The following is a 25,230-nucleotide window of genomic DNA, read 5'->3' as shown; positions in this document are numbered from 1 at the left end:
AACAAGCAGCCCTCAGCACATATAGGAGAAGCGCTCGTCTGTGGGGTGAATTCTCTTCTGCATCTGTCACAGTGATGAGGGTGAGATCTCTCCTGACACTAAGCCAACATCTGGCAAAATGTGTCCTCCATCCGCAAAAGAGCCTACAAGTCAGACACTGCAACCTGGCAGCGTGTTCCCTCCAGCATAAGGATGCCAACTGTGAGTAACGGAGTGTGCCATCAACTTGTCCGGGTCATACGACTGTTCTCCTCCATCCTAGGGGGATAAATGTGACCCCCATATGCCATCACCAATTACATTCTTACACTGGCAAAGTCCAAATGAAAAGAGACACTGTCATTTTACTGATCTTTTGACATGTTGGACAAGTGCACTGATGGAGAGAGTGTGGGACCCCCTTCGAGCACTGCTCCTCTTCAGCTTTTAGCTCAATTATCTCCCTTGGCCGTGCCATAGAATCCAATGGGTTTGTACCCGTTCATTGCAGCAATCTGCAGACGTGTCTCTATAACAAGTCAGAAGATCATTACATTTGGAGGGTCCCTTTAAAACAAAGTCCCCCCATTCCTGTCCCTTTTTGCGCACCAGTTTATTTTGCCCTGGTATCGGCCTTTTCGTCTCTTTTTGGAACAAAAATAATAACTTAATTTCATGTAATTTGTTGCAGAAAGTGTTCAGGATAATCCACTGGGTTATGTCTTCATAGACATTGAAGTTTCATCCAGAGGTGATGGATAGGATTGCTCTTAGTGCAAACACTATGTATGCCATTTTTCGTCTCGGTCCCTAAGCTGAGACCTCGGGGACCGCACTTTTGAGGTTGTGGGATTGTTGAACATCTATCTTCATGGTCCCTGTTATCAGTCAGATCCCTTATGAGAAATAAAACCATATGTCTTGAAGTAAAATAATACGATGTTCGCACTTTTGGAAATTATTGTGAAAGTTGGTCACCACCTCCTGCCATATTTATGTGAATGTTTGCCTCACAGCCTTGATAGATTAGGAGCTGCCCCTTCCCATATTTACATTTAGTGATAAACAACCCCTGTCTAAGGGCCACCACCACGAATGATGAGTCAATTATGGGGGTCCTTTTGCTGAGACCCCATAGATCAGCTGTTATCTCCGGGGACAGCTTCTTCTCATTAGTCATTTCCACTGCAGTGAAGTCAATGGGCGTCCATGTAAAGCATGCATGCAGGACCAGATTAAGGTTTGTGAAGGACCAATGGCAAAAGTTGATGAGAGCGCTATCTCAGCCCCTTATAGTATAGGAGGGCAGGCATGCGTGTAGCCCTCTACACTAAGGACTATAATATATATGGAGACCACCAGGCCAGTTACTCCCTTAGACTGCCCTTTGTGCCCTCCCTATTATTAGGCCTGTGCATATGTCCTGACTTCACGATTTTTCCAAAAAGACAAGGAATTGTGTCATTTAAAATAAAACCTCTCAATAACAGCTGTCCATCGATGACAATAAGTTGTGGGAATCCATGAAAAATTCTCAGGGGTTCAGATAACAGAGAAATCTCTTGGGTCCCAGTAGAAACCATTACTTGGGCCGATCACCTTACTGACCACGATGTCACACTCTGTTATATGTGATGATGTGATGTATATACAATATAAGGAATCATGCACACAGACATAATACACGTCTGTGTTGTAGCGATACGTAATACGAAGATTTAAAGGTCTATGGGCCCATGTTGTACCCCATGTGCCTCTGATATCATATGGAATCTGTAAGAAATAAAATGGTGACATCACTCGCTGTATTACAGAATTATTGCTTCTAAGGGAAAATAAAGTGATGTCCGTAAGCACCATATAGATTTACACTACAATGACACCGGGGTGTGGCCCTGCAACTACATGACACTAAGATTCCGATGGGATTCCCAATTCCTTGGTTGTGTTTAAGGGCAAATGTGATCAGCATCGTACTCCATTCCTACACATAACACATCCCAAACAGTTACCTGCTTGATCACGTTTCCTAAAGGTAAGTCTGTACTTGCTGTTGTGACATTGCCCCCTAGTGGTCAGACATGCGTGTAAAACTAATACAGGAGGTTGAATATAACAGTAAAGAAGAATTACAGGGACATCATTCCGAACAGCACGTCAGATGCTCAATGAATATGTACAAATATCAGATAAAGACGGAATATTCTTCATTGTCTCTTATTGTTACAATTTACAGGCCGGTCCTCTACCAGCGGAGAACTCTCATAGGAAAGTTTTCCTTCCCTTAAACAGGGTTCAGTGTCTCTCCCAGTGACTCACTTTGTAGAATTTATGACTCATTGTGTTTACTGAATATTTTTATTACTAAATGTTCCTTTTCATAAAAATAAAAAAATAAGACTTTAAAGGAACATACTAAGAAATTTGAATGCTCTGGTATGCAAAAGATTTCCCCCATCTATAAAGATTATAATATAGTAGTTATATTCTTGTATATAGGAGCAGTATTATAGTAGTTATATTCTTGTATATAGGGGGCAGTATTATAGTAGTTATATTCTTGTATATAGGGTAAGTATTATAGTAGTTATATTCTTGTATATAGGGAGCAGTATTATAGTAGTTATATTCTTGTATATAGGGGGCAGTATTATAGTAGTTATGTTCTTGTATATAGGGGCAGTATTATAGTAGTTATATTCTTGTATATAGGGAGCAGTATTATAGCAGTTATATTCTTGTATGTAGGAGGCAGTATTATAGTAGTTATATTCTTGTATATAGGGAGCAGTATTATTGTAGTTATATTCTTGTATATAGGGAGCAGTATTATAGTAGTTATATTCTTGTATATAGGAGCAGTATTGTAGTAGTTAGATTCCTGTATATAGGAGGCAGTAATATAGTAGTTATATTCTTGTATATAGGGGGCAGTATTATAGTAGTTATATTCTTGTATATAGGGGGCAGTATTATAGTAGTTATATTCTTGTATATAGGAGCAGTATTATAGTAGTTATATTCTTGTATATAGGGGCAGTATTATAGTAGTTATATTCTTGTATATAGGGGGCAGTATTATAGTAGTTATATTCTTGTATATAGGGAGCAGTATTATAGTAGTTATATTCTTGTATATAGGGGCAGTATTATAGTAGTTATATTCTTGTGTATAGGGGGCAATATTATAGTAGTTATATTCTTGTATATAGGGGACAGTATTATAGTAGTTATATTCTTGTATATATGAGCAGTATTATAGTAGTTATATTCTTGTATATAGGAGCAGTATTAGGGCATGACCACACATGGCGGAATTCCTCCGCAACTGTCCGCATCAATGCCGCACCTAATCCGGGTTGCGGATTACGGCTGCGGATCTGCACAAAATGTGCAGAAAATTGATGCGGACTGGCCGCTGCGGACTGCAGGAAAAGTGCTTCCCTTCTCCCTATTCAGTGCAGGATAGAGAGAAGGGACAGCACTTTCCCTAGTGAAAGTCAAAGAAATTCATACTTACCGCCCGTTGTCTTGGTGACGCGTCCCTCTTTCGGCATCCAGCCCGACCTCCCTGGATGACGCTCCAGTCCATGTGACCGCTGCAGCCTGTGCTTGGCCTGTGATTGGCTGCAGCCGTCACTTACACTGAAACGTCATCCTGGGAGGCCGGACTGGAGACAGACGCAGGGAGTTCTCGGTAAGTATGAACTTATATGTTTTTTTACAGATACATGTATATTGAGATCGGTAGTCACTGTCCCGGGTGCAGAAACAGTTACTGCCGATCGCGTAACTCTTTCAGCACCCTGGACAGTGACTATTTACAGACGTCTCCTAGCAACGCTCCCGTCATTACGGGAGCCCCATTGACTTCCTCAGTCTGGCTGTAGACCTAGAAATACATAGGTCCAGCCAGAATGAAGAAATGTCATGGTAGTAAAAACAATACGCTCCGCAGCACACATAAGATCTGCGGACTTCATTGCGGAATTTTGACTCTCCATTGAAGTCAATGGAGAAATTCCGCCATGAGTCCGCAACCAGTCCGCCACTGCTCCGCAACAGACAGAGCATGCTGCGGACACCAAATTCCGCTCCGCAGCCTATGCTCCGCAGCGGAATTGTACGCATCGTGTAAACGAACACTGCTAAATTAAAGTGAAAGTCAATGGAGAAACGGCTCCGCTGCGGATTAACGCTGCGGAGTGTCCGCAGCGGAATTTAAGTGAAATTCCGCCATGTGTGAACCCGCCCTTATAGTAGTTATATTCTTGTATATAGGAGCAGTATTATAGTAGTTATATTCTTGTATATAGGAGCAGTATTATAGTAGTTATATTCTTGTATATAGGGGGAAGTATTATAGTAGTTATATTCTTGTATATAGGAGCAGTATTATAGTAGTTATATTCTTGTATATAGGGAGCAGTATTATAGTAGTTATATTCTTGTATATAGGAGCAGTATTATAGTAGTTATATTCTTGTATATAGGGGGCAGTATTATAGTAGTTATATTCTTGTATATAGGAGCAGTATTATAGTAGTTATATTCTTGTATATAGGGAGCAGTATTATAGTAGTTATATTCTTGTATATAGGAGCAGTATTGTAGTAGTTATATTCCTGTATATAGGAGGCAGTATTATAGTAGTTATATTCTTGTATATAGGAGCAGTATTATAGTAGTTATATTCTTGTATATAGGGGCAGTATTATAGTAGTTATATTCTTGTATATAGGAGCAGTATTATAGTAGTTATATTCTTGTATATAGGAGGCAGTATTATAGTAGTTATATTCTTGTATATAGGAGCAGTATTATAGTAGTTATATTCTTGTATATAGGGGGCAGTATTATAGTAGATATATTCTTGTATATAGGAGCAGTATTATAGTAGTTATATTCTTGTATATAGGAGCAGTATTATAGTAGTTATATTCTTGTATATAGGAGCAGTATTATAGTAGTTATATTCTTGTATATAGGGGGCAGTATTATAGTAGTTATATTCTTGTATATAGGAGCAGTATTATAGTAGTTATATTCTTGTATATAGGGAGCAGTATTGTAGTAGTTATATTCCTGTATATAGGAGGCAGTAATATAGTAGTTATATTCTTGTATATAGGGGGCAGTATTATAGTAGTTATATTCTTGTATATAGGGGGCAGTATTATAGTAGTTATATTCTTGTATATAGGGAGCAGTATTATAGTAGTTATATTCTTGTATATAGGAGGTAGTATTATAGTAGTTATATTCTTGTATATAGGGGCAGTATTATAGTAGTTATATTCTTGTATATAGGAGCAGTATTATAGTAGTTATATTCTTGTATATAGGAGCAGTATTATAGTAGTTATATTCTTGTATATAGGGAGCAGTATTATAGTAGTTATATTCTTGTATATAGGGGCACTATTATAGTAGTTATATTCTTGTATATAGGGGGCAGTATTATAGTAGTTATATTCTTGTATATAGGGAGCAGTATTATAGTAGATATATTCTTGTATATAGGGGGCAGTATTATAGTAGATATATTCTTGTATATAGGGGGCAGTATTATAGTAGTTATATTCTTGTATATAGGAGCAGTATTATAGTAGTTATATTCTTGTATATAGGGGGCAGTATTATAGTAGTTATATTCTTGTATATAGGGGCAGTATTATAGTGGTTATATTCTTGTATATAGGGGGCAGTATTATAGTAGTTATATTCTTGTATATAGAGGCAGTATTATAGTAATTATATTCTTGTATATAGGGGCAGTATTATAGTGGTTATATTCTTGTATATAGGGGCAGTATTGTAGTAGTTATATTCTTGTATATATAAAGGGCAGTATTATAGTAGTTATATTCTTGTATATAGGGGGCAGTATTATAGTAGTTATATTCTTGTATATCGGGGCAGTATTATAGTAGTTATATTCTTGTATATAGGGGCAGTATTATAGTAGTTATATTCTTGTATATAGGGGCAGTATTATAGTGGTTATATTCTTGTATATAGGGGGGAGTATTATAGTAGTTATATTCTTGTATATAGGGGGGAGTATTATAGTAGTTATATTCTTGTATATAGGGGCAGTATTATAGTAGTTATTTTCTTGTATGTAGGAGCAGTATTATAGTAGTTATATTCTTGTATATAGGGGGCAGTATTATAGTAGTTATATTCTTGTATATAGAGGCAGTATTATAGTAGTTATATTCTTGTATATAGGGGGCAGTATTATAGTAGTTATATTCTTGTATATCGGGGCAGTATTATAGTAGTTATATTCTTGTATATAGGGGCAGTATTATAGTAGTTATATTCTTGTATAGAGGGGGCAGTATTATAGTAGTTATATTCTTGTATATAGGGGGCAGTATTATAGTAGTTATATTCTTGTATATAGGGGCAGTATTATAGTAGTTATATTCTTGTATATAGGGGCAGTATTATAGTGGTTATATTCTTGTATATAGGGGGCAGTATTATAGTAGTTATATTCTTGTATATAGGGGCAGTATTATAGTAGTTATATTCTTGTACATAGGGGCAGTATTATAGTAGTTATATTCTTGTATATAGGGGGCAGTATTATAGTAGTTATATTCTTGTATATAGGGGCAGTATTATAGTAATTATATTCTTGTATATAGGGGCAGTATTATAGTAGTTATATTCTTGTATATAGGGGCAATATTATAGTAGTTATATTCTTGTATATAAGGGGCAGTATTATAGTAGTTATATTCTTGTATATAGGGGACAGTATTATAGTAGTTATATTCTTGTATATATAGGGGGCAGTATTATAGTCGTTATATTCTTGTATATAGGGGGCAGTATTATAGTGGTTATATTCTTGTATATAGGGGGCAGTATTATAGTAGTTATATTCTTGTATATAGGGGCAGTATTATAGTAGTTATATTCTTGTATATGGGGGCAGTAATATAATAGTTATATTATTGTACATAGGGGCAGTATTATAGTAGTTATATTCTTGTATATATAAGGGGCAGTATTATAGTAGTTATATTCTTGTATATAGGAGCAGTATTATAGTAGTTATATTCTTTTACATAAGGGGGCAGTATTATAGTAGTTATATTCTTTTACATAAGGGGGCAGTATTATAGTAGGAGGTATTACAAATGATGAATGAATAAGGTTTGTCTAGAAGTAAATGGTAGGTATGATAAGGATCAGTCTCATATACTTACACTGTACGCTATGCAGATATTATAAAAAGGTGACTCTTATCAGGTAAATGTTCTGTTTGACAATTTGGCCACTACTGTGTCAGGTCAGAGGGTTTACAAGTAATTCGGAGAAAGTTCACGTGTAGCGGCCGCAGCCTTGAATGTTCACCTGTTCTCTGTACCCTCAGGTCGTTATGTGACCTGGGAGCTGCTGCACAGAACATACAGCAGCGTAAACCATAGCAGCCAGTAAGTAGATGTAATATAACACAAATTGAAAAGAAGGGCTCATGCACAACTTCTAAATTCCCTGTATCGTCAATAGACATAAACTGTGCGTCTGCTGCTCTAGACAGAATACAGGCTGCCACAAACAGCACCCTGTGGGTGAGCAAATACATTTTTGCTCACCCACAATTACCCTCTATGATATCCATATGTCCTGAAATAGCATGTGGATAGGTCTTATGACAGCTCCTATTTATGTGATTTATTAATATGTCACTTGTAATGGAAAGTAATCATTTTTACGTATTAGAGAAAATACGTAATTGTTCCCTTCTTATTTTATTAATAATAATAATAATAATAATAATAAGAATAATGTTATTTAGCACAGAGGAGACCTTGTGATAACCCACCCCTCCCCCTCTAGTTCCCACTCAAGAAGTTTCGTCACTTTGTATCAGGATTCAGACTGTATTTGTGAGCGGCCCCGCTGGGCATGTTGGTAGAATGTGGATATGGGTGTGTTTTTTTTTATGTTCTTGGCATTGGATCTCACAGGGACTATGAACATCATGTACTGAATGGAACGGAAGGAGGGGGATGGAAGCTGCTTCAGGGCATTACTCACACGAGACAAGCGGCTAAACGATACAATATATATAGGTATATACGATAGGTATATATACAGTCGATATAAAAAGTCTACACCCCTGTTAAAATGCCAGGTTTTTGACATGTTATAAAATCAGTCCAAGATGAATAATTTCAGAACTTTTTCCACCTTTAATGTGACCCATAATCTGAACAATTCCATTGAAAAACAAACTGAAATAATTTAGAGGGTAAAAATAAAAATAACAAAACTACAATAATGTGGTTGCATAAGTGTGAACACCCTCTTATAATTGGGGATGTGGTTGTGTTCAGAATTAGCCAATCACATTTAAACCCATATTACAGAGTAGTCAGTACTCAGCTGCCATTATTTATAGTGATTCTGAGTGACCCCATATAAAGTAAAGCTCTTCTATTAGGATTTTCCAGATATTTTCTTTGTTGCATGTGACAGTAAAAGCCGTGGTCCGTAAAGAGCTTACAACACATCAAAGGGATCTGATTGTTGAAAGGCATCAGTCAGGAGAAGGGTGCCAAAGAATTTCCAAGGCATTAGATATACCATGGAACACAGTGAAGACGTCATCAAGAAGTGGATTATATTTGGCACAAGAGTAACCTACCAAGAACTGGACGTCCCTCAAAACGTGATGAAAAGACAAGATGAAAATTGTTCCGGGAGGCTACCAAGAGGCCTACAGCAGTGTTAAAGGAACTGCAGGACTTTCTGGCAGGTACTGGTTGTGTAGTGCACGTGACAACAATCTCCCGTATTCTTCATATGTCTGGGCTGTGGGGTAGGGTGGCAAGACAGAAGGCTTTTCTAACAAAGAAAAGTATCCAAGCCCGGCTATGTATTGCAAAGACCTACATCAAGTCTGCCAAAAGCATCTGGGAAAACGTGTTATGTCTGATGAGACCGAGGTTGAACTTTTTGGGCATAATTCCAAAAGGTATGTTTGTCGCAAAGCCAACACTGCACATCACCAAAAGAACGCCATACCCACAGTGAAGCATGGTGGAGGCAGCGTTATGGAGCGCGGTGGAGGCAGCATTATGGAGCGCGGTGGAGGCAGCATTATGGAGCATGGTGAAGGCAGTATTATGGAGCGCGGCAGAGGCAGCATTATGGAGCGCGGCAGAGGCAGCATTATGGAGCACGGCGAAGGCAGCATTTTGGAGCACAGCGAAGGCAGTGTTATGGAGCGCGGCGGAGGCAGCGTTATGGAGCATGGTGGATGCACCATTATGGGGCACGGTGGAGGCAGCATTATGGAGCATGGTGGAGGCAGCATTATGGAGCATGGTGGAGGCAGCATTATGGAGCATGGTGGAGGCAGCATTATGGAGCGTGGTGGAGGCAGCATTATGGAGCGTGGTGGAGGCAGCATTATGGAGCATGGTGGAGGCAGCATTATGGAGCGTGGTGGAGGCAGCATTATGGAGCATGGTGGAGGCAGCATTATGGAGCATGGTGGAGGCAGCATTATGGAGCATGGTGGAGGCAGCATTATGGAGCGTGGTGGAGGCAGCATTATGGAGCGTGGTGGAGGCAGCATTATGGAGCATGGTGGAGGCAGCATTATGGAGCGTGGTGGAGGCAGCATTATGGAGCATGGTGGAGGCAGCATTATGGAGCGTGGTGGAGGCAGCATTATGGAGCGTGGTGGAGGCAGCATTATGGAGCGTGGTGGAGGCAGCATTATGGAGCGTGGTGGAGGCAGCATTATGGAGCATGGTGGAGGCAGCATTATGGAGCATGGTGGAGGCAGCATTATGGAGCATGGTGGAGGCAGCATTATGGAGCGTGGTGGAGGCAGCATTATGGAGCGTGGTGGAGGCAGCATTATACTTTGGGGCTGTTTTTTTGCAGCTGGAACTGGGGCTTTATTCAAGGTGGAGATGAAGATGAATTTCACCTTTCAGTACGACAACGACCCAAAGCAACAAAAGAGGCTTCACCAGAAGAAGATAAAAGTTTTGGAATGGCCCAGCCAAAGCCCAGACCTGAATCCCACTGACAATCTGTGGGGTGACCTGAAGAGGCCGTACACAGGAGATGCCCCCGCAATCTGACAGATTTGGAGCTTTTGCAAAGAAGAGTGGGCAACAATTGCCAAGTGACGATGTGCCATGCTGATAGACGTCTACCCAAAAAGACTGAATGCTTCATAAAGTCAAAGGGGAATTCAACCAAGTATTAGTTTAAGGCTGGATTCACACGAGCGTGTGCCTTTTGTGCAAGCAAAAAACGCGGCGTTTTGCCTACGCAAAAGGCACTTAACAGCTCCGTGTGGCAGCATCATATGCGCGGCTGCGTGGTTCTCGCGCAGCCGCCATCATTATAACACTCCATTTGGATGTTTGTAAATGGAAAAGCACGTGGTGCTTTTCTGTTTTCATTCATCCTTTTGACGGCTGTTGCGCGAATCTCGCTGGTCGCACGGAAGTGCTTCCGTGTGGCATGCATGGTTTTCACGCACCCATTGATTTCAATGGGTGCGTGATGCGCAAAAAACGCTCAAAGAACGGACATGTCGTGACTTTTACGCAGTGGACCAACGCTGCGTAAAAATCACGCACCTGTCTGCACGGCCCCATAGACTAATACACGTCCGTGTAAATAAGCCCTAAGGGTGTGCAGATTACTACTATTACCACATTATTTTTGTTCTTTATTTTTCTACCCTAAATGATTTCGGTTTGTTTTTTAATGGAATTGTTCAGATTATGCGTCATATTAAAGGTGGAAAAAGTTCTGAAATTATTCATCTTGTACTGACTTTGTAACGTGACAAAAACCTGGCATTATAACGGGTGTGTAGACTTTTTATATCCACTATAGGTAGATGTGTGTATATAAAAATGAGCAACTGTTTGGGGAGTGCAGGGACTCACTTTAACCCTCTCAGTCCATAAAATGGTTTGCATCTCCGAAATAGAAAGAAAACAGTTAAGTAGACCATGAGCGTCACACAGGATGGTGCCCAAATAACAGTGCCAGGGACAGGTGATACACCCTGTTCAATAGGTCATACACTCCTAAACCCGAATATTTTATATACCAATTTCTAATGGCCCATTCAGACGAGCGTGAACATCGTCTGTGTACTGCGAATGGAAATCACACACGGCACACGGACCCATTGATTTAAATGGGGCCGTTCACACATGCGTGAGTTTTCACGCAGCGACAGTCCGCTGTGTGAAACTCACTGCATGTCCTATATTGGTGCATTTTCACGCACCTACGCGCCCATTGAAGTCAATGGGTGCGTAAAAACCACACACCACACGCGGATGCACATCTGTGTGCGGTGCGTGATTTGCGAAAAAAAAGACGTGCTTTGCGAGTGCGTGAAAAACGCATGCCACCCACAAAGCACACTGATGCATAACGCAACACACGGATACGCTTGTGTGAATGTAGCCTTAAACTGCTCTGGAAAAATGAAATCTGCGCTTTGATTGGACCGTTTATTTTTCTGTCTGACAGTTTCGATAAGATATTGTCAGTGGGTTCAGGGACTGCTGCTTTGTTCTGGAAAACAAAGTAAAAAATAACAAGGAGTGGGTTTCACCGTCCTTTATATGTGGGGTCCATTGTATATTAGGGTTTGACAGCGGCAACAATAAAAGTTTCCTTATAATAATATCTTCTGTAGATATAGGCACTGCACTGTGCTGCCCCCTACTGGCAGAATGCAAAAAACATGAAACAAAATAAAAGTAAATATGACTGTTTTGGGCAAATATTTTGCAATAACCAATTCCTCCAGCACAGTCTCCGCTCACTTAGAAACAATCAACAATCTGTTTTTGGGGCGTTTTGACCGCTGCTCTTAGATTTGCCATTAATATTGGAGCATTAGGGCACGTTCAGACATGGTGGAAATTTTCCGCTGTGGAATTTTTTGCAATTTCGCGGCAATTACACAAGGAATCTGCTGCAAAATCCACATGCGGGAGGGTTTGTATTTCAGAGGCTAAAAACCGCAGTAAAAATCTGCTGCTTCTCTGCAACAGACGGAACGTGCTGCGGAATGTTGCAACGTCTGCACTTCGTAAACTAAAATTCTGCTTCAAATCCGCCACGTCTGAACAAGTCTTTACAGAAAAAACATGCGAAAAAAACATGGTAGTGTGGAGCTGGGGGTTGTTTTGTACTGTTACTTTAAAAGCAGCAATTTCCACGTGGGTCCTGCTGCGGTAAACGTCTGATGTCATGTGATCTCGTGATACCACAATGTTATTTACCGGGCACGCACACAAGCCATTATCACACAGGTGGAGCGGTGACTTTAGGGGAACCTCTATAAGCAAGAACGGCTGCCTTGGCGCGATCACATACGGCACGGTTATTAACTTATCTGAAGTGTCGCTGCAGGGGAAATGAGCGGCCGCCAGGAGCTTCCCACGTCAATAACAGATAATCGCGGGGGGTTACAAAAGCCGGACCAGCTTCAAGCTAAGGGCCGGTTCACATCAGCGTTGGCTTTCCGTTGAGGGGTTCCCTCTGAGGTTTCCGTCGTGGAACCCGTCAACGGAAAGTCAAACGGAAACATTGCTAAGGCCTCATGCCCACTTCAGTTTTTTCCTTCAGGGTGAGATCCGTTTTTGTCACTGATAGCACCCTGACCCATTCACTTCAATGGGGCCATGCACACTTCCGTTATTTTGACTGATCCGTTGCTCCGTTCCGTCAAAAGTAGAGCATGTCCTACATTGGTCATTGATTCCGTGACCGTGGGGCCCATAGAAGTCAATGGGTCCGTCAAAAAAGCGGACGGCACACGGAAGGCTTCCGTGTGCCGTCCGTTTTTGACGGATCCGTTTCCCTAGCAAAGGCTGGGCGTGCCAAAGTTCACAGACTGGGACATGTGACAAGTTCAAATATAGTTCAATACCTTCCGTTTTCTTAACAGAAACACAGAAGCGAAATGGAAGCACACCGTCCGTTTAAAACGGAAACACGGAACGGACAGAGTACACACGGAAAACACACAGATACCAAAACGGCCGAGAAAACGGTGATGGAAGTGTGCATGAGGCCTAATGGTTTCCGTTTTTTCGACGGAATCAATAGCACAGTTGACTGCGCTACTGATTCCATCAAAGAAGCGGGAACTTGCCGGAACGGTGACAAACGGAAACCATTAGCAGTGTTTCCATCACCATTGATATCAATGGTGATGCAAATGGAAGCTGTGGTTTCCGTTTGACTTTCCGTTGCCGGGGTCCACGACGGAAACCTCAGACGGAACGCCTGAACGAAAAGCCAACGCTGATGTGAACAGGCCCTTAGGCTGGGTTCACGTCTGCATCAGTGCCGGATCCGTCACATGACAGAAAACAACAGCGCCCGACCATTCCATTGACTTTAATGGGTTCCATCGGGTTTCCGTGAAGGTGTCGGTCGTTTATCAGGAACATTTTTGAGCTGATCTGAGATCGGAGCATTTTGTTTCCTTTACGTAGCTTTACAGATTTTCAGCTTCTGAATGTCAACAAGAATGTTTCTATTCACTGACAGTAAGCAAAGTATATTAGATAATTGCAGAACTTGCCCCTATACAGTCACTCTATGCCTTGTTTACAAAAAGCTGCAATCAGTGGTAACAATCATGTGTCCCGGCTGTTAGAGTCCAGGTCCCTAACTAATACTCAGATCTCCCCTCATTTTCTATGACTACTCCCAGGAATGACGGCTTATGGCTACACACGTGACTTATACAACATATTGGGGGGGTAAGAGCCAGCGCTGATTGGCTAGTACATTCCCACGACACTAAACCCGGAAGCGTGCGTTCCAAACCTCGCATCAATTCCAAGGCTGTGATTGGCTAGGAAGGACCAGTCGCTCGTTGCTGGGTGGTGGGCGGAGCAGGAGTTGTGGCCTCAGGTGTTGTTGTTTTTTTTTTGGGGTTGCTGAGAGCGCCGAGGCTTCAGTGACCCGCGGGCGGCTGACATGGTGACACCCGGCTGCAGGAGGCTCCTCTCACCGCTGTTTTCCCCCGGCTGGACGGGAAGGGCCCTCAGACTGCGAGCTCCCTGCCCGGTGCCCTCCAGGGCGTGTAATATCTCTGCCTGCTCCTACAAGCTGCGAAATGTGAACTGTGAGTGACAGCTGTACCGTGTAATGCTGCCGGGGGGAGAGCTGATGCATTAATCAAAGGGGTGATACACTGAGGACGAGCGCAGCACATACGGGTGCATGCGGGGGCTCTGCTATGGACACCCCGTTATCCAGGGCGGAGGACTTGGTGTAAATGTTATTTCAGATTCTCACTGTCGCCTAACGAAATGGGTGCCATGTAATACTACAGCCTCCCTGCAGCAACGTCGCCCACTACCCCCCCCCCCCCCATATATGAGCCCTCGGGTGTCATTGCTGGAGGGGTGGGTTCATCTTAGGGCTCGTGCACACGACCGTAGCTTGGCGCACTGTCCGTGATTACGGCGCGTATGGGCCGCGGAGTCGTCTAATTCATGACCTAAGACGACAACCTGTAAATCCTGATCTCCATAGACCTAAAGGTACAGATTAGACTTTAACCTTTTCAGCCCCCCACCCAGAGATAAGCAGCGCACACCTCTCTCCTGCCCTGGTAGTTTGCTGCAATGTATCAGTACAGGTAAGACTCTGTTCACATGTGCACTATCTGACCCATCGTATAACAGATCTGTACTATGCCTGACAGACCCCGTTGTCCCATAATAGGGCCCGCATGGGGTTTCCAGTGCTTTGACAACAAGAATGGTGCTGTATGTTGCGCTATTCTTGCTGTCAAGATTGAGGAACTCTGATCTAACGCCGATGTGAACACAGCGTGAAGTGTATCAGTCTGGAGTCAGAGGATTGTGTAGACTGGATACATTGTAACAAACACTCAGCTGTAAGAAGTATTAGGTCAGATTGAGTTTGCAGCATCTGGATCTTAACGAGCATGTTATTGTTAACTGACTGCAAGCAGAGATCTTGAAAATCGTAAGACATTGAAACACCAAGTAGACCGTGAATAGGATTTATTTGTGCAAGAGACGGAAGACGCAGTGGGAATTATTTTTTATTTATTTTTTAATGCTCATATGCAGTAAAATTTCAAATTGAAACCCGTGTTTTCATTGTAAGGGTGTAGTGGAAAAAATGCAGCGGTTTAGCAAAAATTGTGGCAAAAAACCCTGCTACGACCACAACGTGTATAAACCCTAAGGGGGATGTTTACTTAGACTAATGCTTCATACGTCAGTGTAAAACCAAAATACGTTGGAGTAAAATGTGCCAAAATCATCGAGGCGTGTGCCGGAAATTGAAATCTACGTCTGCTGTGAACAGTTGTAGAATTGCAGCATAATTTTCGCAAATTTGTGGCGGAAATTCTAGTAAATCTGTCAGAACGGTGGCTCCGCCCTCTCCAGACGAACCCCGCCCCTTTGATCTGCACTCTGACTCTCCAGCTGTCCTGGAACTACAACTCTCAGTATATTCTTAGGTCATGCTGGGAGTTTTAGTTGCACAGCAGCTGCAGAACCTCTTGTTGCAGATTATTGTGATACATTGTAGCTATAGATCGCTCTGCACTGTAGGATTTGTAAAGATTGTATCCAGAAAGTCACAAAAACTGTCAGGTGTGAATACGCCCTGAGGGTGATATGTGATTGGTCTGAACTCCACTTTCACCCGGATTCTTCACTGGTTCTAGTGTGGTCGGTGGATATGTTGGGGCAGGTTTACGAAGACGTGTTTCATACGCCATTCCGGAAATCAATGTATTGGAGTACAGACTCAATAGAAAGTCTGAGCCCGTCCTCCGATGCATCGGCTTTCCGGAAAAAGCCAAACAGAAACGAAGCGACTGAGCGCTCACACACACGAGCACTTCTGCCGCTTCGTTTTAGCGATTGGTGGGGGTCTCAGTGCTCGGACCCCCACCAATCAAAGTTTCTGACAGGTCACTATGGCTTTTATTATGACTCTTTTGGGGAGCAATGGAAAAAAATAGCAATTTCGCCATTGTTTTTTTTTGCTTTGTTTTTTTGCGTTTTTCTTTTTATGGTGTTCACCTTGTGGCTTAAATTACATATTAACTTTATTGTTTGGGTCATTACGGTCGCGGCGATACCTTATATGTGTAGTTTTATTTTTTACACTTTTACTAAATAAAACCACTTTTTATGGAAAAAATGGTTTTATAAATTTTTTTACTGTAATTTTTATTTCACATTTATTACTTATTTTTTTTAGTCCCACTTTTACTATGTGACCTTTACTTCGCTGCTATAATGCTTTGTTACACTCAGTATACCAAATCTTTATTGCCTGTCCGTGTAAATCTGACAGGCAATGTATTAGGACTTGTCTCTGGCACGTCCTAATAGGCATATGCCCCGGGCAGACCTGGGGGCTTTTATCAGAAAGGTCTGCGATTGCGGTCTGCGACCTGCAATTGCATTTGCGGGCCACCGATGGGTGAGAGAGGGAGCCCCCTCCCTCTGCAAATTATTTAAATGCCGCAGTCGGTATTGACCGTGGCATTTAACGGGTTAAACGGCCGCGATCTAAGTAAACTTCGATCGTGGCCGGTGGAGCAGTAGCCCGGCTGTCATCAGACAGCCGAGCCCCCGGCTCCAACCTGCACGGGACACCCGTGCAGGGCTTAGACTGAGCTGCCGTGAAAAGGCGTATTGGTGGTCACTAAGGGGTTAAGATGTGCTGGTCGAGCACCAGAAAATGAAATCTTCACCGGCTACGAGCTGGCGAAGATTTCCGCTATAGTTCACGACAATTTTTGGCGTAGATTATAGTAAGAGTCAGGCAGCATATGGCCCCGCCCCTTCTGCTAGGGCCAACCCACTTTTTTAAACGTAGTGAGAGCTGAGAAAAAAGATAAGAAGTTGCGGATTTTTAATATCGTGTGCGCCATATTCTGGGGCTTTTTAATGCCACTAAAGTGGCGAAGAACTTTCTAATAATTCTCCCCCCTATTGTGTATTACAGAATCCTGCGCCGTGTGACATCGTGTGGCGCTTATTTTACTGCTCGCTGCTCATCGTTCCTTTCCTATCGTATTTAATGATTGTTGGTGCGGTTGCGCCTCTACATGCGACTGCGACACGACAATTGCGTAAGATCCAAATCGACAGCATTTTTTTGTTGCGTTTTTTTTTTTCCGTAGAATTCAATGTTGGTCTGTTTTTAGTCGCGTGGCCGTATGTGACGATGTTGCGGAAACAAAGTCGCCATGTAGTCTCATCCTTATAAAGAATTAGAGAATGTCTGCCGGATAATAATGAATCCAACCGGAAATGGCGATTATTAGAGCTAATGGTTATTGTGTGTGAGATGGGATTTGGGCATATTGTGCACTGTATGGTCGGTTGTCACAATCATGCACACAGCCGTATTACAGCTCTACTGATTGGTTATGGGGCTGCCATAGAGGAGCATGCGCCCTCGCCATAACCCTGGCGGTCCCTGTTGTGGGGGCACTGGTACAAGTTTTACTCTTCTATCTCCACCTCTTCTGCTGACGTGTTATGTTTTTGTGCTTGTTTTGAGCTCCTCTTTTGTTTTATGTTTTAATGACTTTTTCTGTTTTCATGTAATCGTTGACTTGTGGAGTCTCGTGCCCATCCCTGAGCGATAAACCTGCTTGTTGGCGCACAGGGGATTGGCGCTGAGATAATCTGCAGAGGTTTGAGCCTCTTGTAAACACCGTTTATGATCCTGGGTTTTACGTTCGTTTATGCCAGTTGCACACGACCCATGTGCCACCCGGGCCGTTTTTAACGGCATCCAAGTGGCCCCGATAGTCTTCACGGACCCATTCACTTTAGCGGGTGAGTCGGGTCGATGAAAACTGACCAGATTCTCCGATTTGTGGAAAGATCGAGCGCGTCCTATCGTTCCATGGATCACTGACGGGACTCGGCCGGTGTGTTCATGAGGCGTTTGGTAGCGGAGGAGAAGCTGTGCTGCGTCAGTCGTCTTATGTGACCGTACTACGTATGGATATCTGCGCACACATAATAAAAAACGTCTCAAAATACGGAGATGTTTTCAAGGGAAAACCGCTCCTGTTTTTCGCAGCGTTTTTAAACGGCCGTTTTTCTATAAAAAAAAACTGCTTCAAAAACGTCTGAAGAAGTGACATGTACTTCTTTTTCGCGGTCGTTTTTTTACACTGGCGTTTTGTAAAACGGCCTTGTAAAAAACGCCCCGTCGGAACAGAACGCCGTTTTTCCCATTGAAATCAATGGGCAGATGTATGGAGGCGTTCTGCTTCCGATTTTTCGGAACGTTTACGGCCTGAAAAACGGCTGCAAACACTCCGTGTGAACATACCCTAACGAGATGAGTGATCCTGAAAAAAATGACTATTTCTTGGGGGAACTCGTCTGACAAGTTTCCATCGCAGTCGAAATTCCAGATCTGTTCTCGCCTAAGGCCTTATTCACATGAGCGGAGCCATTTTGCGCGTGTTGCAGTTCCGTGTGACGTCCGTGTACGGTGCGCGTCTGCATTTTTTTACGTGCGCATGTCATCCGTATGTCACGCGTTTTTGACGTCCGCAAAAAAACCTGAAGGTGACTTCAATGGGTGCGTGATGCGCAAAAAACGCTCAAGTATAGGACATGCAGTGAGTTTCGCACAACGGACACGCGCTGCGTGAAAAGCACAGAATGTCTGAATGGCCCCATTGAATTGCACAGGTCTGTGTGACGTCCGTTTTTTAAACGCACTTAACACGGACATGAAATCCGCTCGTGTGAATAAGGCCTAAGGGTAAAGATACACCAAGCCGGCAATAAATCGCAATTGACCTGCAATAAATGTGTGGACATTAACAGCCATTTTAAAAGCTGCGCCGATTCGTGTATCTTCACCCTAAAACTGTTTTGCGTAAATAAAGTTTCATTCTTGCATGAAGAAGTTTTTCAACTTTCTAATAGACTTTGCATTATACATTTCTCGCCATTTTCAAGATTTCTGCTTGCTGTCAGTGAATGGGAACATACTTGTATAACTCCAGAGGCTGAAAACCTGCTTAGACCTTATCCTTCTCACAGCTGCGGGTTTGTTACAATGTATCCAGTGTAGACACAGCACTGAGATGTGGATCTGGGGTCTCCCACAATACCAGCGTGATGGTGCCCCCTATGTATTGAGGTTGTGGCAGTGTTTGTACGATGTGATCTGATTATTCTATTATACACCGGCATTCATAGGATCCTCTTCTTTTCATTTCCACCTTTTGCAGTGCACCCTCTATGGAAAGGACCTCTAGATATCCCCGGAGGGTCCCGCCAGTCTCCTATCGACATTCGTGTACGGGATAGCGTGTTTCACCCGAACCTGGCACCGATCTCTACCCAGTATGACCCCAATACGTGTCTTCACATCTGGAACAATGGTTACGCCTTCCTGGTTGAGTATGACGACTCCACGAATAAATCCGGTGAGATTCTGCTCCTGAATTCACCGGTCAGTAGGAAGGATCAGGGTCCTGGGGTAGCGCTGACTATCGAGTGTCACTTATTTCTTATCATACAACAATATTCCCAACGTTTGAGACCTTAAGATGCGAATCCGGATTTTACTCTCCGTTGTCTTAAGGGGTTGTCCCTGTTTAATATGGTAATTGCCGAGGTGATCAGCCGATCGTCACGGGAGAGACCACGGATAGCCAGACATTTCACGGGAAAAAGAATCAACATGCACTCTATCAATGGGAGACCGAAATAAACGCTCGCGGTTATTCCCTGTCTGTTGAAGAAATAGCTACAAAAAAAGCCTAAAAAAAACAGCGACAAACACGTGTGGTGCAAAACCACTTAAAAAAAACAAAAACTAGAGCTGATTTTTCCAGGCAGAATTTTCTGCCTGCAAAAAAACTTCATGTGAACAGGGCCTGAGAGACTTATTTGGTAAAATTTGAAGCATACAAACTTCTCCAAACTATATTCTGAGTTAGCGTCCTCGTGCTCGTCCCCCCTCTTCCTCGTTGTCGTCGTCGTCGTGCTCGTCCCCCTTGTCCTCGTGCCCCCCAATCCCTCGTCCCCGTCCGTCCCCATCCTCTTCCTCTTCCATTCCCTGTTCCATCCGGCTTTCACTTCCAGCTCTCGGACTAATGAAGAGCTTTTATTGTGTCCTTTTTGGTCTAATAAGCAGCTTTACTTTTGGCTGTCGGCCACTACATTCCGCTCCATCAGTCCTGAGCAAAATCTCTAATGATCTGCATTCTGAACTTCATGGCACCTGACCAGTTCTGACTTGTTGAGGGGTGAGATGCTGTAGATTGCTGTATATCCCAGGGGTAGACCGGCCATGTCGGCACTATGGACGTATCCCATAGACACCCAGAGCAATGATCCTGCCCCTCAAGACTATAAGGGACTCCGAATAACCACAGTGACCGCCTCCAGGCCACACAGGGACCGCTGCAGTGTGAGGACCCTACAAACAGCTCCTCTTATCTCAGCTTCCTGCACCCGTGTGTGTGTGACCTGCATGGAGGGCGTTGTCGGGGTTCCCTGCAGTCGGCAGAGTCTTCAGGTATTCGTTGCTTTGCGCTGCAACCTGTGATTTGCAATGAGACGTGATCAGGATGATGATGTCATCTCTGGGGATTGTTCTCCGGTCCCAGGTACCGGTCTAATTAACCTGTTCTGTGCCAGAGAAGAACAGACTTTATGTAACCTCCCTGCGCTGATTATTCTGTATCCTGGTAAATGATTCCCCTCCCCCCTCCGTGTGACGCTGCACTAGTACTACTTTTTTATTTTTATTGCAGCTTGTGGAATAATGAAGTGGGTGTCACTGATATGTAATCTTTCTGCCGCCACAGTATAAAAGTTATCGGACTGCGTGTAATCAGCGGCGGTTGTCTTGACGCCATTTACTGTTAATTCTACCACCCCCCCCCCAGACTGTTTATGTAGAATTAGATACCCCTTAGCCCCGTATTTATTTTACCGTAAAATCCAATTGTAACATTGAGCAGAACTGACGGCGATCACCATTTTCTCAGTGTAGCCGGGTAATGGATTTTGCTACTTCTCAGTTTACAGCACCTATTAGGCTGCGTTCACACAGGGCAGATACACCGCGTGAAAGCACGCAACGTATCCACCCTGAGCGCTGCAGGGAATTCCGGCTGAAAAACAGCACCTGGAAAAAATAAAAAATGTTATACATACGTAGCCAAGGCGATGCGTCCCTCTGCCGTCCTGCAGTCCGGCCTCCTGGGATGATTCTTGATCCCATGTGACTGCTGCAGCCTGTGATTGGCTGCATCTGTCACATGGGATGAAACGTCATCCCAGGAGGCCGGGCTGGACAAAAACACAGAATTCTGGGTAAGTATACTTTTTCTTTTCTTTCGGCGTTACGATGCTTGCGGTGGAATCGCAGCTTTTTCGCTGTAAAAGTCGCAAAACATCTGCTATTTGTTGCAGGTTGTACCTCCCCATCGAATTCAATGGGTAAAACCCGCAACACAAAAGCAGTGAATTAAACAAATACAATTGTCGTGCTGCGGATCAAAAAAAAGCACCACCGGTGAACTTCGGAGCGTTTTTTTCCGCTTATCATTTACGCAGCGTGTGGATGAGAATTGTTCAAATCTCACCCACTCTGCTGTATTATGCTGCGGATATTCCGCAAGGAAATACGTTGCGGAAAATCCGCAGTATTTACGCAACATGTGAACTTACCCTTATAATCATTAGGAACATCTCCGCAGCGGCTCACACTGTATACAGGGGACACAACTGAATGTATATACTATATGCACGATGTGCAGACTGTGCCACCCCCCCATTGGTTAGATTTTTGTCATGATTAATGAGGTGCAGATAATGCCCAATACCTGAAATATGGGAGGAGCACATCAGAGCTCATTAGCATATAGAGCTCCTCCCACACCTGGCTGCTCTCGCGCCAGGAGGGTTAGTTCTGGCACATCAGATGTCACTGGTAGGTGGATACTGATGCGGCTGGGGGCATGTCCAGGAGGAGGAGCTGTGTATGTTAATGATTGTAATATGCCCCTCCCACATTTCCGGTTTTCTTTAATATCTACTTCTATCCTCTTTTGCTTGATTTATAGAAAAATCTGTTTTGCATGAGCATCGTGTGTAAGTCGCCTGATCCTTCTGACGTGTCACGATCTATATATATGTCTTGCAGTGGTGAGCGGCGGACCCCTGGAGAACCCCTACAGACTCAAACAGTTCCATTTCCACTGGGGGGCTAATAATGACTGGGGCTCTGAGCACACGGTGGACAGCAAAGTGTTTCCTGCAGAGGTGAGCGGCTGTGATCGACATTATAAGTGGATATTGCCGCCGCATCGGATGGGGACGCGTCAAGTTCATCACCATTATTACATACGTTGTCCGGTTTCGCTTTTTCTGACTATTGTCACACAAAACGATCTGGATTTTGGGCGCGTCAGCGTCGTGGTCTAATCACGGTTTGTGCTACTAAATGTCCGAACGTTGCACTTTTCTGAAAATTGGTGCAAAAAGCGGCTATTCTGGCTCCCTGTATAATGACGATTCAATCTTTCAGCTCCACCTGGTGCATTGGAACTGCTCCAGATACCAGACCTTCGAGGAAGCCATCATGGAAGAGAACGGCCTGGCTGTCATTGGTATATTTTTAAAGGTAATCCTTTAGTCTGTCTAGGAAGCGAATGACGAACTTCTCACTGTTCTGTGATGCAGGTTTATTCTGTTTCCACAGCTCGGCCGGCACAACGAGAAGCTGCAGAAGCTGGTGGACATATTGCCTTCTGTCCGCTATAGGGTACGTTTGTAGTATATAGTCTATGTAGTTGTGATGCACTATGATATGAATATATACATATGCTGTAAACTATCTGGTATTGTATATTCCCATATGCTTTACCGCTGATTAGTAATCTAGTACTTGGCCACAAGGGGGCACCAAAGCACTTCTGCATATATTCGTATACGCAGAATGGATGGGCGATACGTATTGCAGTTCACGTGGAAATAATAACGGATTCTTTATGGACCTGTTTGCATCAATTTATTTTTTTATGATTAAAAAATATTGGTAATTGCTTTGAAGTAAAAAAAATTGTAACCGTTTTGCTTCTGTAACTTGCATGTATTCCAATACATTGCAAGCTGGTGGACGCCGTTCACCATTAATTGTCAGACGAGCTCCTTGTCGACTGTCTCCAGCAGCCCCTGAACACTCATCTATGCGAATTCTGATCAAATCAAAGTTAATTTTACTTGATTTGATTATAAAGTTTAGATGATCAGAATTAATAGTGAATGGCATCCAGCAGCAATGTATTGGGTTACATGCGAGCTGCAGAAGCAAAACAGTTGATGATTTTTACTTTAAAACTATTCCCCAATTTATTTTTATTAATTTTTTATCACATAATAGATCTAATGCAATAAAAAAATGATGCAAAGGTGTCCACAGCCTTGGTTGATTTATTGTCAGTGTCACTCCTAATCTGGCCACCAGGGGGAGCCCCATGCAGGCTGCGTCCCATCTCCATAATATTCTGTAGGGTTTTTTACTACCTGCTGCTGTGTTTTAGGACGCTCTTACAGAGTTTAATTATTTCGACGCCTCCTGCCTTCTACCGACCTGCAGTGATTACTGGACGTACGCTGGCTCGCTGACCACGCCACCGCTGACTGAGTCTGTGACTTGGATTATGATGAAAAAACCCATTGAAGTCGACCACAGTCAGGTGACTTGTCTCCGTGAGATTTTCTAGTTAAATTCCATGTTCTGACCCGACGTCTGATAGCTAGAAATATGACAATAATGGATCCACGTTGGCCAGAGAAATGCGAGTCGTTTATTAAGACCCTGTCCGTGTCCAAGCTGGATTTATAGCAAGCGGCTTCATGGGTTATTTTAGATGTCTCTTTATAAATACATTATAATACTGATCTTATACTGATCCGGAGTTGCACTGTTCAGGTAGATTATATATATATATATATATATATATATATATATATATATATATACACACATACTGTAAGATGGTATTTGAAAGCGGGCACCAGGGTATCGGGACAGGGGTGTCTTTCATGCCAGTAATTCTCTCTCCCTCTTTCTAGCTGGCGGTTTTTCGCAGTCTTCTCTACACCGCTGTGGGCGAAGAAGAGAAAAACATGGTGGACAACTTCCGTCCACTCCAACCTCTCATGAACCGCACCGTCCATTCCACCTTCCAACCAGCTCTAAAGATGTCCGACTTCAAAAAGACTGACGTTCAGGGCGGGTAAACTGCAGAGTTTCCGATCCAAACGATGCCGCTGTCCACCGCAGCCGTTGCACGATAGTGATCCTGCGTATGACCGATTCCTGCATTACCGTAGAACAGATACTGCCTCTAACATTCACACCGGGATCACGTTTTTGTACTTTTGCGCCTTTTTCTAGCTATCCGTACGTCTGTTTACAGGGCACTTCTGAGCTGAATATCGGGGGCCTTATTTTATATTCATTTTTTTTTGTTCTTTTTAAAGCGATATAACTGGTTGTAAGTGACCTTCTTATAACCCGTTTAGTCCGGTGACCGAGGTCTGACGCCACCTTGTGGTTAGTTTAGGACTATTTCATGTTGTCTTGATTCTGTAGCGGTGCTGATACTAAACACGGACCAGACCTGACGCCGTATACGTCCCCGGACCATGTAGCGGTGCCGCGTCACATTTACATATCACAATGAGAGTAGGAATCACTACGCTGCTTCCTGGGGTGTAATATCGCACGTCTGTTTTTATATGAGAGGTTTTTGATGTACCTGCCTGGGCTTCGTTACCCATTGTTTAGGAAGAGGGGCACCAATGGACTATAATTCGTTGTTTAATATTTAGGCCAATCTCACAAGAGCGTAATACGGGCACAGACCCCGCACATCTGGGTTTGGCTGTAGGAAATGATCCCTGCAGTCTGTCTGCTCCACCTGCGCTGTGTGGTTGAGTGTAATCTATTGCTCCCTGTTATTTCAGCCTGGGTAGAGCTGAACTGTCAGATGGATGGGTGTAATCTATTGCATCCTGTTATCAGCCATTTTCGGCCAGGGATAAATGACAGGAAGTGCAGTAAAGTCGTCCCCCCTCCTCCCCCATGATCACTACTTTATGCACTTGGTATAACATCTGTACTCGCCAGATACACATTTGCAACCAA

General features: G+C 43.3%; 2 protein-coding genes across 4 annotated transcripts in view; one reads left to right on the top strand and one right to left on the bottom strand.

The window, feature by feature from the left end:
- BANP (BTG3 associated nuclear protein) overlaps positions 1-25,230 on the bottom strand; it is a 343,815-nt gene that overhangs the window by 314,918 nt on the left and 3,667 nt on the right. The window lies entirely within an intron of this gene.
- On the top strand, positions 12-25,230 carry CA5A (carbonic anhydrase 5A). 3 transcript variants are annotated; one of them, XM_075838328.1, is made up of 8 exons: positions 127-201; positions 7,373-7,433; positions 19,289-19,486; positions 22,219-22,337; positions 22,603-22,698; positions 22,777-22,839; positions 23,618-23,773; positions 24,153-25,230. In XM_075838328.1, coding segments are annotated over exons 2-8 (801 nt in total). In that variant the 5' UTR covers positions 127-201; positions 7,373-7,432; the 3' UTR covers positions 24,321-25,230. The 3 variants fall into 3 exon arrangements, with proteins under 3 accessions (XP_075694442.1, XP_075694443.1, XP_075694441.1); XM_075838327.1 differs by lacking the exon at positions 7,373-7,433 and having other exon boundaries at positions 12-201; XM_075838326.1 differs by lacking the exons at positions 127-201; positions 7,373-7,433 and adding an exon at positions 13,898-14,143.

The sequence above is a fragment of the Rhinoderma darwinii genome, chromosome 9 (genome assembly GCF_050947455.1).
Source record: "Rhinoderma darwinii isolate aRhiDar2 chromosome 9, aRhiDar2.hap1, whole genome shotgun sequence".
Lineage (NCBI taxonomy): Eukaryota > Metazoa > Chordata > Amphibia > Anura > Rhinodermatidae > Rhinoderma > Rhinoderma darwinii.
This window is presented reverse-complemented; position numbering and strand designations above follow the sequence as displayed.